The sequence below is a fragment of the Castor canadensis genome, chromosome 3 (assembly GCF_047511655.1).
Source record: "Castor canadensis chromosome 3, mCasCan1.hap1v2, whole genome shotgun sequence".
In the NCBI taxonomy this organism is placed as follows: Eukaryota; Metazoa; Chordata; class Mammalia; order Rodentia; family Castoridae; genus Castor; species Castor canadensis.
The window spans coordinates 42,363,801-42,377,887 of NC_133388.1; the positions used below are offsets into that span (position 1 = coordinate 42,363,801).

A 14,087-nucleotide genomic window follows, 5' to 3' on the forward strand; every position below is an offset into this window, starting at 1 on the left:
ATTCCTCGAGATGTAAAATTCTTTAGCATACTGAATTACTGAGTTAAAAAAAAAAAAAGACTTCCTGACATAAGGATAAGGTATATGCTTTGACCTTGACTGTGAGCTATTAGGCTTTTGGAAACTCACACAAAGCCAAAAATAACAAAATCAACTCTTATAGCTCATTCCACTGCTGAGCCACCCCTCCCTAACCTCATCCCCTCCAAAAAACTCCCAGACAGATATTCTCCAGAACACAAAAATATCTTGCTGTAATAAGATTATCAGTCTTACCAAGATGAGAATAGTAATTTTCTTTTACTTTTTTCTTTTTTTTGTGGCAGTACTGGGGTTTGAACCAGGGCCTTTTACTTGTTTAGGCACTCTATAACTTGAGTCACGCCCCCAGCTGGAAAACCATAATTTTCTTTTGTTGATGTTGAAGATAGGATTACAACCAAGGAATAAATGAGAATATCCCCAAGTCACAAATACAATTTAAGATCACTGAAAACAAGCTGTATACATACAAAATAAAGGATTTGACAAATTATGAAGTCATTATCTTGAGGAAGAATTCATGCAGAATTAGGCCCTTGAAATGGAAATCTAATCCTGTTAGTTTGCACGTTCTTTCTATGCTTTCTTGCTCATGGAAAGCTTCCTAAGGTGCCCAAGTGAGGAGCAGTGAGCCCTCAGTGTCAGCTGATCTAAGCTTCTCTGATCTAAGCTTCCAGGTTGTTTTCAACCTTAACCTTCCATTTCTTCTTGGAATCTGCATATCACAATTAAAATATCTGGGGGGACCAATTTGACTGAATGGAGTTCAAACACCAAGCCATTTAAAGTACATTGAAAGTGTTTTTAGGAGGAAGGTTTTGTTCAGGTTTTGGGTCCCACTTGAGCAAGCTCAAGAAGCTGCTGTGAAACATTTCTCCATTGAAACCATAACCCATCGATGAGAAACAAAGCCCAGTGAAACTGGCTGCAGAGTTCAGCCTTGACAAAATCAGAGCCAGTTCAGGACCATGCGTAAAGGACTAGCCCGCCATATATCCACTCCCACAGACTCAGTGCTTTAAGCTGCAAACTAGGGAAGGGAATGTGAGTGGGTGCTGACCCGGGCTTTCTCTTTTGCAGATCTTGATTATTTCAGCAGAAACATAGCTATTCAAATCAAGAGGGGCCTTGAGATAATGGGACTGCCACTGTATTTTTCCTCCCCAATAAAAGGACTGATAATCAAACTTTAAAAAATGACAAGCAAATAGATTTTTGAAGAACAAATGATTGTTTTGTCTCCCTTTGTTCTCATGAAGAGGGTAAAAATGACTCTACTCTGTGGCCAGGGGAGGTAAATGGCTGGCTGGGCTGCTGGGATGGGGTGTGCTGTAGGAAGATGAGCTCTCTCTGGGGTAGGAAGAACTTTTTTTTTCTTTTTTTTTCTTGGCAGCTTACATCACTGGTTACAAACAAGAAATCAGGGATACATTTGCAGTAATGAAAATAATCTTTAGTAAGATTCCATTTTTGGATTTGATCAAACCCTTTCAAGAATGCTAGCTCTCTGATGAGCTGTGCTTTCTGGATGGAAAAGGTGTCCCAGTTTAAAAGCGTCTCAGTTGAGGGGTCAACTGGGGACACAGGTGGATAAACCAGGACACCTGACTATAAGTCCCAAAGTCAGGCCTCTGTCTGCACGGTGAAGGGAAGTTTGTGGCACGAAGAGGGACAAGGGGTGAGGCTAGAGAAGGAGGTCCTTTAGTGACTCAGTCACACAGGGGCACCAACTCTTTATTCTGGGACTAGATGGCTGACAGCCTAGCCAGAAAATTGGGTAGGCCATTTACAGGTACAAAGGCTGTTATTGGATTGTTTGAAGGTGGGTGCAGTTTGTGTTCAGATCTTTCTTCAGCAACATTGGGATTTGAATAAGACCACAGGCTTCCATCTGTACAGTTTTTCTTAGGGCTCTGTATAGAGGGTAAGGCGAGGGCAGTGATGACTGGTCCCCAGTGATGTTTAGTGAAAATATGTAGCATGAGCTACATACACCAGTCTGGTCTGTTCTCAAGGCAATGAAGAGCTGAGTCTGCAGAATGGGCCCATGCCCTGTCTCAAGGACACATCCGAGTCTGTCTTGACCTGACATTTAGAGTTTTGTGTCTTAATGAAGACAGAAGCTTCTCCAAAAGTTTTCTGTCTTGGAAACTTGTTTTATTTTCATTTATGTAAATGTGTAGCTCCGAGTGACATGAATCTTTCTTATTTCTTTACAGAAAGTGATTGAGGGGACATTTTTTCCCTCTCCCTTATAAACACTAAAAAGCCTTTCAAAACAGAAATACTTGAGACTTAGCACATCTTTCAAGCCAGATACTGCTTTTCTCCTTGGTTCCAAAATATGCATATCCCTTTATGCAGCTGGGTAGCACATGGTGAGAAAAAGAAGAAATCTTGACAGCCCTTGTACTCATCCAGGAAATTCCAATCACTCAAATACTGACCTGAGGAATACCTGCAACACAGCCTTGCAGAGACAGGCTAAGCTGATGGGTACAGACTGCTAAGGAATCATAGACCAGTTCTTTCCCATTTTTAATGTGCATGCAATCTCTTAGGATCTTGTTAAAATGCACATTCTGACTCAGTAGGTCTGGACTGGGCCAGAGATGCTACAGTCCTAATCAGCTGCTTGGTGGTGCTGATGCTGCCAGTTCCTGAGCGACATTTTGAGTAGCAAGGGGCTAGACAGCTTCCCAGAAAACAATTTGCATGAGTGGCCGATGGAGACACCCTCAGATGACCCACAAAGAAGAGTAGGAAAAAAACGTATTTAATGACTTGAGTCTCAGAACATGGTACAAGATAAATTGCAAGGTTAAAGATTACATGAAATAATATTCCATTACTTATGAAAAAGGTACATAAACTAACCATTACACGAGATGCGGATTGTTGAGAACACCAGCCCATGAGCAGGTCAGGGATACATCCTTCACTGTAGACATTACGTTGGGCACACAGGAACTGTGGCAGTTGGGGAAAAATTCTGCAGAGATGTACTTACACAGTAATCGCTGTTTACTTAGAGCAAAAGACAATTTCTCCAGGTGATAAGAATGTGACTCCTTGAGTAGAAAATAATCTGATCGCTTAAAAAATGATTTTGAAAAGTGATGTGTAGAGATAATTTTAAACGTGTATTTACATATTTTTCTACTCGGATAGTGTTTTTTTTCCCCCCCAAAGAGCTAACATAAGCTCAGAAGACTGACTTGTGCAGGTCACTGGGAGGCTGAGGACTAAGTAAGGCTACCTGTCCTCAGAGTGCCCAAGACAGCAGGTCCTCTCGTCACACGGATCAGACCCTGTTCAACAGAGATACTTGAACATATAAGAGCCTTGGAGGACATGACAAAAATGCAACAAAATTACTCCAGTGATGTATCCTTAACTCCTGAGCCACTGCAGAACTCACAGAGCAAAATGAAATCATGTTTGGTGCATGTTTAAAACGCACATGCGCCAAACAACCCTAGGTTTTGATGAGTATCTATCCCCTGAGGAGAAAAAAAATTGATTGTGATCAAGATTACTCATGTAGCTTTTACTCTCATTTCCTGTATTGGAATTGCAAAGCCAAGAGCTGTTGTGGGACTTGCATCCCACAGATGAGCCAAATTCTCCTTGATTCATACCTCCCCCTATAAAGAGATCCCAAAAGAGCCTGGCTGAGCCCCTGACGGCTGAAGCTAGGCTGCTCTGATTTCCTTTCTGGTCCTTGTTGACCATGGAAGCACCATGAATTATTGCTTTGTTTTATATTTTTGCAACCTATTATTGCATTTGTGCACATTGAATATAATATTTCTACTTAGAAATGTCCCGCTGAAGATGAATAAATATCATTCATACAACTATCTTTCTAGGTATCCCAGAGTTACTGTTTTTAGGTTTTATATCATGTTCATGCTCAAAGAAACTTTCTGAAATTATTTATTGACTCAGATTGCTTGGTAAGTTGCCCTTGACTGCTGTGTATAAGTAGAGAAGGTGAAAGACAGGAAGACTACTGTCCAGGATTTCATTCATTTGTAGAGAGCCATGAGGGGAGTTACCCAGGACTATCACAGGGTTAGCCCTGCCAGTCAGGAATGCTCACCACGTGAACACTCCTCCTGTCTTCCTATGCCTCTGGAGACTCGGCCAAGACAACAGCTCTCCAGAATTGTCAGGTGTGTGTTTTGCCTTTAGCTTCCTCTCCATTCTCTAAATGCTTCCTTTTTTCAAAACGTGCCCAGCTTCTTTTGTAAGAAAGAAACAGGTCAGTTTCTCTGACCTCTCTTTTCCTTTCTCTTTCCATTGGTCCTGGAAATCACAATATTTTTTTGAGTTTCCTTATTTGTACGTGGGCAGCCTACTGGGTGACTCTTAGGAGAATTGCTTAGGGGTCTGTGGTTCTCTCTGTGGAGAGAGAATTGCATTTCCCATCCTGACAGTTAAACAGTATAGATATAAAAATGAACCAGATAACTTATACGATATTATGTCCAGGATGATGTCAAAGATGCCTTTAAAGTAAAACTTCAATTTGTAATCTTCCATCACTTTGGTCTCATGAATGAATTTTCCTTTATGATCTTTTTTTGGTGAGACACTATCTTGCTATATACCTCTGGGTCCTTGGTGCTGAGATTACAGGCATTTGTCACCATTCTTGCTTCTGTTATATGGTATTTTAAGAGGCTTGCCTCAAGTCAAATATTTCTTCTTAAAGATGCTCTACCTACTGAGACGACTGCTCACAGGAACTTATACCCTAAATTATGACAATTTTTTGTTGTATTCAAATTCTGGATTTAGTTTCCTTTAGTTTTTCCTAAAATTCTGAATACAGTTGTGTTTGTTCTTTTACCATTATTGGTGGTCCAGTTTAAATTGTGTACATTGCTTCATTTGGCACTTCTCTTATGGACCAGAAATCTTCCAAATTGTTCTTTGCATATCCTGATCATTTTGTCATTGAAGTCTCAGAATCAAAACCCTCTTCCTGTCATATAGGTAGGACTTAGTTTTCCCACCTAGTGCTTCCTAGTTTAGGGTTGCTTTAGTTACTGCTATTAATTCTTTTTTTTTAGGGGACTGGATTTGAACTTTGGGCTTGGTGTTTGCTAGTCAGGTGCTTTACCATTAGAGTCACATCCCCAGCCCAATTAATACTTTCTGTAATTGTCCTTTGAGTTTCATTATCCTTGGCAGAAATCAGCCCAGCTTTCTTACTGTGGACATGGCTTTGACTTGTGTCTTTTTCCTTTTGTATTTCCAAAATAGTCCAAGGAGTCCATTAATACTATCAAACAACCAATCTCCTGAGTGAAAAATATCTGTAAAGCGGCCTGCCTGATTGAGCCGCTAGATTGGGATCACATTGCTGTGTTCTCTGGACTCAGGCTTACTAGTACAGAGATCAAATTCTTGTCCCTAGTTTCCAACCAGCTTGATGGATTTAATCCTGTTTACAGTGGCCTAACTATCTGAAATTATTTGTTCAGAATATGGCTGGAATCTGCAGAATAAACAAACGTAACCGCAATAGTAAGTCCCCACAAAACTCCAACTCTATACATGATGATGAATAAATTGTAGTGTGGAGATGAAGGGTGCTGGATGGGAAGCTGAAAAGCTGAGATCGGTCCCAGCTTAGCCGCAAGCCACCTCTCCTGACCCATCTAGGCCAAATTTCCCATCTGCGTACTAAGGAATTGGACTATGGTTTCTGAGACCTTTTCTAGCTTTGGAAAGTTAAGATTACCCTCACATGGAGATCAGCTGCTGCTTGTTGACTTTAGGAGATAGCGTGGATGGTTAAAGGAACTTTCTTCAGGTTTCCGTCTCTTTTTATTTACTTACTCATTTTTTGTGGTGCTGGGGACTGAACTCAGGTTCTTGTGCTTGCCAGGCAAGTGTTCTATCACTTGAACCATGCCCTCAGTTCTCTTTCTATTTTTGATTTCAGAATAATTGTATGGGAGAAATATCATTTCTATTGAAATGATAGTCCATTTTGCTATTAAAAAAAAGAATGAATGATTAGTTTGGTGGAGTGACATTACCTCATTTAGGATGCTTTGTTCTACAAAATGTGTTTTGCTTAGTAATTAACTCCTAGAACCTCTTGGAGACTGAGCTCCATTCAGACACTGAGTCTTTATTTGGGTTCTGGTTTTAGGTGTGAGGGCAATCTTCCTGCCATGAACAAGTTAATCTGAGTGGGCCTTTAGGGAGCTATTTGCCTGTTGAGTGCACACATCTGGAAAATTCTTGATAGAGCCAACACACTGCTTTCAATTTTTCATCCACATCAATAACTGAGAAGTGGCCTTTAGCAAGATCTAGCTATGCAATAATTTAACAAAGCTGGCTAATAGCACTTCCTTTATGATGGCTAAATGTTCATTATTGTTTGGAAAGGATACTCTGTAATCTCTGCAGAGTTATAGTTCATACACAGTTGATTTCCACCTACCAAGTCAAAAAGTCCAGTTTTCTCTAAATGTCAAGTTTTGACTTACAAAACCGTTTCCCTTTAGATGGTATGTGTGTGTGTGTGTATATATTTAGGAAAATGTGCAGCAATTAGATGGGAGAAAAGAGAAATAGCACTTGAAGTGTGGGAGAAGGGAACGTGCATATTAGAAATGCTAAACAAAAAGAACTCAAAAAACTGAAGGAGTGTCAGGGAAGATCTTAAGAGAAAAGACTCATATGACACAATTGTTTTCTGTGTGGTTCTACTAGGAGCTGAAGAGACTAGAAAGACTGACTTTTTTTTTTCCAACAGAGTGAGTTTGACTCTGGAATAAAATTGGCGTAATTCCATAATGAAAAGATATGCTTGGAGTATGCAATTAAATGCCTATCTGAGAGATTCTAGGGCATTTGTAAGCAAGGAAGACTGAAGAGAGGTCATTTTAGCCTCCAATTAAACAGTAGGAGCAAACTCACTCTATGCTGAGAATTCCTGGGTGTTTGGAAGTGTCCTGGAGCAAAGACACGTGATTACTTATTGAGGGTATTTCCTTCCCCAAGCCCAAGCCTCTGCTGAATGTGTATTATTCTACGAATGGTTCCAGAGCTTGGCACACGCAAACCTACTTCCTAAGAGAGATTTGGGAGAATGAGTAAGGAAAGAGAGACAGTAATTTAATTTAGTTGTAACTGGAAAATGTCATCTTAGTGGAATGGGAGCTTCCCTGGGGCATGTGAGAAGCGCTTTGAGTTGAAGCAAGTGGAAAAATTGGGGCTTTGTTCAACCTCTGGGGATTTGGAAATGTTTGCTTTTTCATGTCCTATGCCCAGATTCTTCTTTTAGGTTGGGTTACAACTGGGAAGATAAAAGGAATTGGGCACAGAAGAAAGTGTAAAATCGAGAGAGGGAGCAGTTTAGTTCACTTGGCTGAATAAAAAATATTTTAAAAGATATTTTCAGCCATATTCTTGTCCTGGTCACTTTGATTTTTGTTTTGGCAGTACTGGAGTTTAAACTCAGGGCTTTGTGCTTGCTAGGCAGGCACTCTACTACTTGAGCCATGCCTCCAGCCCACCTTGTCCAATTTGAACGAAAAGCAGAAATACTATTTTCTTACACACAGTTCACTTTTAGTTCGTATGACATTATAAGATGGGAGAAAAGCAAAGGATTTATGAACTTAAGCATTTGTAGGGTGAGTCTTTGGCAAAATTATGGACCTGCTATAGTTCAGATGATGTTTTCTTCCAGCCAGTTCCAAAAATTGTGGCTTTAAATCTGTAAAGTTTTAAAGTTTTCCCGTGTCTTCTTATAACCAGGCATTCAGAGGTACATATTGGTTCTGACAACTTTGGTAGAAACCTGCTGGAAATAGAAATGAATTAAGTCACCTTGTCTTTAGGCTACTTTGGTATGGATTCATAAGGCCTGAGTAAGCTGGAAATTAGAAAATTGCCTGAAATAATATAAATGAACATAAGACACGTGGGTATAAAAGCAGAACCAGAAAGAAAAGTTAGTGTTGCATTCCCCGGTTTTGTGAAAGACATCAAGTAAGGCCACAGTACAGGAACCATGTCCTCCTCTGGCTTTCCTGTGATGATCTCCCATCAGCTTCACATTCAGGGGAGAGGAGAAGTGAAATGCAAGATGGCCTTTGACCTGGTTTCCAAAGTGTCCAGCAGGGGCACCTTCTGAAGTCAGGGCTCAGCATTCTTGGTGAGCGCAGTGTGGAGGCTTCTGTCTGGCAGGGACATGGTGGTCGGCTGACATGATGGTGTGACAGGAGGGCTTGCAGGGTGGAAGGCAGGCCTCTGTGTGCGGGAATTCCTTTCTGGTCTCGCCCTCCTTTTTGGCTGGAGCTGGGTGGCAGAGGTTAGCTGCCATTCTCATCGTTGGATGGGGTGGAGGCGGGTCTCAGGCAACCTCAGATAATTGAGCAGCTGTGGCACTCAGAACAGCCTTTCTTCTTTTTCTTGGGGTGGAAAATGGTGAGGATTGCTTCATCAAAAACTGCTTTGAGACCTTTCTGAGTCAGGGCCGAACACTCCAAGTAGCATTGTGCTCCGATCTTAAACAGAGAGAAAGTCATGAGTAGGGGGTGGGGAGAAAGAGAGCAAAACACAGGGGTATCCACCCTCTGCCCAGCCACGTCCTCACTTCTGCTTGTCCCACAAACAGCCTGGGGTTTTGTCTGGATTATGTTTTCTCTTTTGCATTCCAATTTGTATCTGCTACTCTAAATTTTTGTATTTTTGACATTCCTATATCAAGGCAATAAATGGTTGTGGATCACTTTTGGTAAGTAATAAATCCTGAAAGTGATCCACAACTATTTACTCCTAACATAAGAATATGAAAATATAAAAAATTAGGAGAGGATGCAGTGGTATGGTTCGAATATATTTTGTGAAAAACAGGGTTGTGTGATGTTTCAGTATCTTCTCATTTGTATGCAGAATACAGAAATCAAATCAAGTGTCATGTATCTCCTGTGTGTAGTAAACAAAGTGTCAACCTGACTGATAAAGCATCTAGAAAGAGAGTGGGTGGTAGGATTTATGGGTCACTCTTGATTGAAATGTACTTCTGATAAGATATCTCTCAGCAAGGTAATATCTGATTGGCATAATTATTCAGTTTCAACATACTTTAAAAAATATATTTTAAGAAGTTAAAAACCAAAACATAATAAAAGTCATGGGTACATTTATTGACAGAGACACTGCTCCTCGTCAGTGTACAATTTGTAAATTTATTTCCTCACTTACTTTGAGGTGCTGGGGGTGCAACCCATTACCTTGTGTTGCATGTGGTGTCTGACTGACCTATATCCCCTTCAGTTTTTGAGACAGGGTTCCACAATGCAGCTTGGACTGGCCTCAAACTTGATATACAGCCCAGATGCCCAGAACTCTCGATTCTCCTGCTTCTGCCTCCTGAGGGCTGGCATTACAGATGTGTACAGATTTATACCACTGCACCCAGTGCCCAGTCTACATATTTAAATGACAATGTATTTTGTCTTTGCCTAAGGCTTTATTTCAAAGCTTTTTGATGATTTCCTATGATGGTGTATTTGGTAATTACAAAATCCCCATGAGAAACCTAGAAATTCAGGCCAGAAGTATAGATTCTCATTAAGAAAATCACAGACCATGAAGACTATGGTTGGCAGTCAGCTTCATTGAAGGAGACCTGGAGTATTAATTATTAATTGCTTACAAACTCAGCAGAAGCCAGCGATATGATGTGGGCTTCTTCATAGTAAGAACATCTGGAGAAACGCTCTTATTTTTGTTTCATATTGTGAGGCTAACTTTGAAGAATTAAAGCAGCTGGGCACTGGTGGCTCACACCTGTAATCCTAGCTACTTAGGAAGCAGAGATCAGGAGAACCACAGTTCCAAGCCAGCCAGGCAAATAGTTCATGAGACCCTATGTCGAAAATATCCATCACAAAAAAGGGATGGTGGAGTGGCTCAAGGTGAAGACCCTGAGTTCAAGCCCCAGTACTGAAAAAAAAACAAAAAACAAAAACAAAAGAAGAATTAAAGCAGATTTAGGAGAGTTTGGGGGGATGATGAACCCCTGAAAACAATGGCCAATGAACAGCTATAATGGCAGAAAACCGCATGCCTGTGTGGCTAGTAGTATATGCAAATGAAAAAAGTAGGGCTGGTGCCCAACAATAAGGAGAGGTGAGGACTGTGGTGCATGGTAAAGTACAGGCTCCTGCTAGAGTGGGAGGTCTTAGTCTTCTTCCACATGGGAAGGTTGGGTGATGACTGCTCACGTGTATATTTTTCAAAGGAGCTGGGAATTTGGATTTTTGTTTAATATTCACCAAATTTATAAGACATTCTGTAGGCCAGTGAGGACACTGATGTTTGACTATAACCAGTTGGTGGAGTTTAGTTTAGACTAGAGTAGGCACAGCTCCAGGAAGTTAAAATGAATCACTTGAGGGCATTAACTAGAAAGTGAAAAGACCAGGCTTAAACTCTGGCTCTCTTAATGTGTGCTCCTTTCCTGTTTCATGATGGACTCTGTGACCTCCATCATTTAGCCCAGAAAGAAGTTTGTCAGGTTGACCATCAATGAAATGAAGCTGCTCACTTATTTGAAAGGTCAGTAGACAGAATATGAAATAAAGTCATTTTTGGATAGGCCTGGAAATGATTTCTTAACTTCTCCAACAGATATTATGTTCTTTTTTTTTTTTTTTGGTTTTGTTTTGTGCTGACAAGAATGGTTACTGTATGAGCCAAAGGAAAATACGGTATTGAAACCATCAGTGGATGTTGAAAACATATTTTATGGCTTTCATTTTGACCATGGTTTGGCCTTTAGATTGGGAAATAACTTTCTTTATGAAATAATTAAAAACAGTAGGATATGAGAGAACAACAACAGTCAGAGAAAAATTTCTTAATTATGTCATGAAGTGCCATCTATTGCATTTGGGGATTGGGTCTATGTTTGATATAAACACACATGAAAAGCACACTAATTTAATGGAAATGGACCAACTGAAGGACTTCTTGTAATAGAATGACTCTTGCCAGTCAAATTGAAAAATACCTAGAAAGTGTTATGGGCCATTCTGTGTGTGAAACCACCCTACAAATGACCACAGCCTCAAACTTATTCTGGAAATCCCAGGAGAGCTGGGCTGAACTCTCTTCATACTGGGGTCCTGCAAGATGGATGGGACACTCTCTCCTCTGCCTCCTCCCCAGTGAAGCACCACCAACTGCTAGTCTGTCAGAGTTTGCCTTTGGAGGATGCAGGATGAGCCCAAACTTGTCTCTCTCAATTCTGACATCACTGGGGATGATGAAACAGTAGAGAAAGGAATTATTATGTGACGAGGTTAACATAACAGTACATTGTACTGATGGTCAGGGAAAGTAGCCAACAGATTTTGGGTGTAGTTTGGGAAGTATTTGTGAGAAACAGAACCCAGTGATGAGGTTCTGTTTGAAGTGCTCTGAGAGTCAGAGAGAATTCATCTTACTTCAGAGAAGAGGCACAGCCACGTTAGAGAGGTTGCTAAAAAAAAATCATTTGTGTCATAAAAGATGTGAAATGGAAAATCATCTCAAGTCTTCTAGTAGCAACTTCATTCTCAGAGCAAAATGACATACTCAGCCAAACATTTAGAGTCCATCTGGAAGAGCTCAGGATTTGGAGAAGACTCCTTGTTTAGACACGCGTTAGTGATCTGGAACCCCGACAGATTTTCAAGAAAAATGTAGAGATTGAAGTTGTAAACAGACTGAACAATTCTGATAATTTTTACAATAGCTAAAACTGTTTCCAAAGCTGGAAAATACACCATAGATGTACAGAAGATGAAAGAGCTTCCTAAGTGTTAAATCGTGCCCACTCAATACCTGTGTAGAGGGATAAAAATATTTGTGGGTAGAATTTGGCCTGTCAGTTTCCAGTTTGCTTCATGTGCCTTAAAAGATGCCTTTGAACATGCTGGGTTCCCTGTCTGGAATTTTTGTTCCCTGTCCTCTGTCTACCTGACAAATCCATCCTCAGCCTCGATAATACTTGGCTGACATGTCACAGTGTTAAGTCTCCTCTGACCCCTCCCTGCTGCTTTAATGTTGTGCCCAGTGTCTGTAACTGCCCATTCAGCGACGTGGGCTTGTGTGCCCACCTCCCTCCTCTTCTGGCCTAAGTGCCCCTGGAACGCAGTTGCCATGGGTGAAGTGAGCAGCTTCCCATGAGCACAGGGAAAGAAGAAACAACCAACACATGCAACGAGGCAGACTCTGACTGCTTCATCCCCGAGGGGGCGGAAGGCTGCCTTTCGTTCTCACTCGACTGGACATTGATTTCAGGTCAATGCAATTTTGCTGCTTTGATCCCACCTGTGCTCCTTAAAACCCGGCAGGAAACAGGTGCCAAGTTACAGCAACAGAAGGGACTGGGGGAGGAGCAAAGAAGGCTAGAGATGGGAAAAAAAGACAAGTAGGAAAGTGTTGCATCAAGAAATATCCTAGGAAGTCTAAACCAAGTGCTGGCAATCCCAGCATTTGGGAGGCTGAGGTAGGAGGATTATGAATTTGAGGCTAGCCTGGGGGGACAATCTGAGGCCCTGTCACAAAAAAACCCAACCGGCTCCCCTACTCCTTTCCTGCCTCCTTCTCCCCGAAAAAAACCCTTTAGGAAGTTTGAACTTAGATGTGTAGCAACTAGTAAAACACCTGGTAATGGTAGGTGTTTTGTAATTATTATTGAGTAAATCTAGAAGTAATGTGGACATTTACAGATGTGTAGGCTGAGGTTTAAAAAAAATAATTAAAAGAAGAGGGAGGATAAAACAAAGGATAATAAGGAATAATATTATAAATTAGTGCAAAACACTTATGTAAATGCACTTAGCTTTGGAATGTAAAGTATAGAAGTATGTATGCTATGGAAACATTGTTTGAAAATAAAATGCCCTTTGAAATAAAAAACCCAATGACCATAGATGAAAAATGCTTTGGAAATCAAAAGGCACTGAAGGAAAAGAACCAGCTATGAGAACTCAGAATCTACGATGTACTTGAGCTTTACACATTAAAATATGGTGTTCAGAATATAAGAAAAGAAGCCCCAAACCTAAGCGTGTCTTTTCTGGTTATGGGAGGGAGCAGAAAAGCACTGTGGTTAAAGCATGGCTTCGTATCCTCAGTCTGGCGAGTTCTAGATGCGTGACCTTGACCTCTCTGAGACTCAGTTTCCTTTGGGAAAGGGGAGATAATAATATACACACCTCAGGGGGTTGCTGTGAGGAGTAATTAAGATGAAGTTTGGAGAGCGCTTGGCATTCAGCCTAGCACAAGATAAACACTCCACAAATCCTGGCTGTTATAAACTACTCCACAGAGAAGTCAAAGAGTAGAGAAACTTCCAGCATCCCTATAATTACATGAATTGTGATGAAACAAGTTAAAATCTCGCTTGGTTTTCTTCTAAATTGGATTTTGTAAGTTAAATGTGATTCTCTCTGCATCTGAGTGCAGTTGCTAGGAGAAGCTGGCAAAAAGGCAATAAATTGGTGAACTCAGCCATTGTTCCGAAAATAAGTCTGAATCGAGATGGGAGGCTTTGGTATAACTTCTTTTCAGAGGGAAAAAACAACTCCCCAAGTGAGAAATGAGGCAGGAAGCTGACAGGGTGCAGGTGGGAGACTGGCCCAGAAGCAAGGAACTGGGGACTAAGCTCCTGGAGAAAGCTGGTGTGGAGCCAGCTGGGACCTCCTGCTGGGAGTCACATGCAGTTATGTATGGAGCTGTGTGCTTACACATGTTAATAACAGCCTCTGAGGTGGAAGAATACACAGACACACTCATTTGCCCTGCAGCAGTGCATATGGCAGGGGAAGAGACAGTTTACACAATGGTCAGGTGCGCAGACGGCCATGTCCCAGAAAGGGATTCAAATTTCTTTGTTCTGCTTAGCTGTGTAAGTCGAGTGTGCTCATCTCCCCAAGCTTGTATTTCCTCTCCTGAGAGATGAGACACTGTCCACTTAAGAGGGTCATCATGAGCCTGAAATAAGGTAAAGT

General features: G+C 41.1%; 1 protein-coding gene across 1 annotated transcript in view; it reads right to left on the reverse strand.

Moving 5' to 3' along the window:
- Window positions 1-2,802: 2,802 nt before the first annotated feature.
- Window positions 2,803-14,087, reverse strand: part of Rhoj (ras homolog family member J) — a 97,178-nt gene continuing 85,893 nt past the window's right edge. The window contains exon 5 of the mRNA XM_020188384.2: window positions 2,803-8,585. Coding sequence (XP_020043973.1) covers window positions 8,442-8,585 — 144 coding nt within the window. The 3' untranslated portion in view covers window positions 2,803-8,441. The remainder of the gene's footprint in view (window positions 8,586-14,087) is intronic.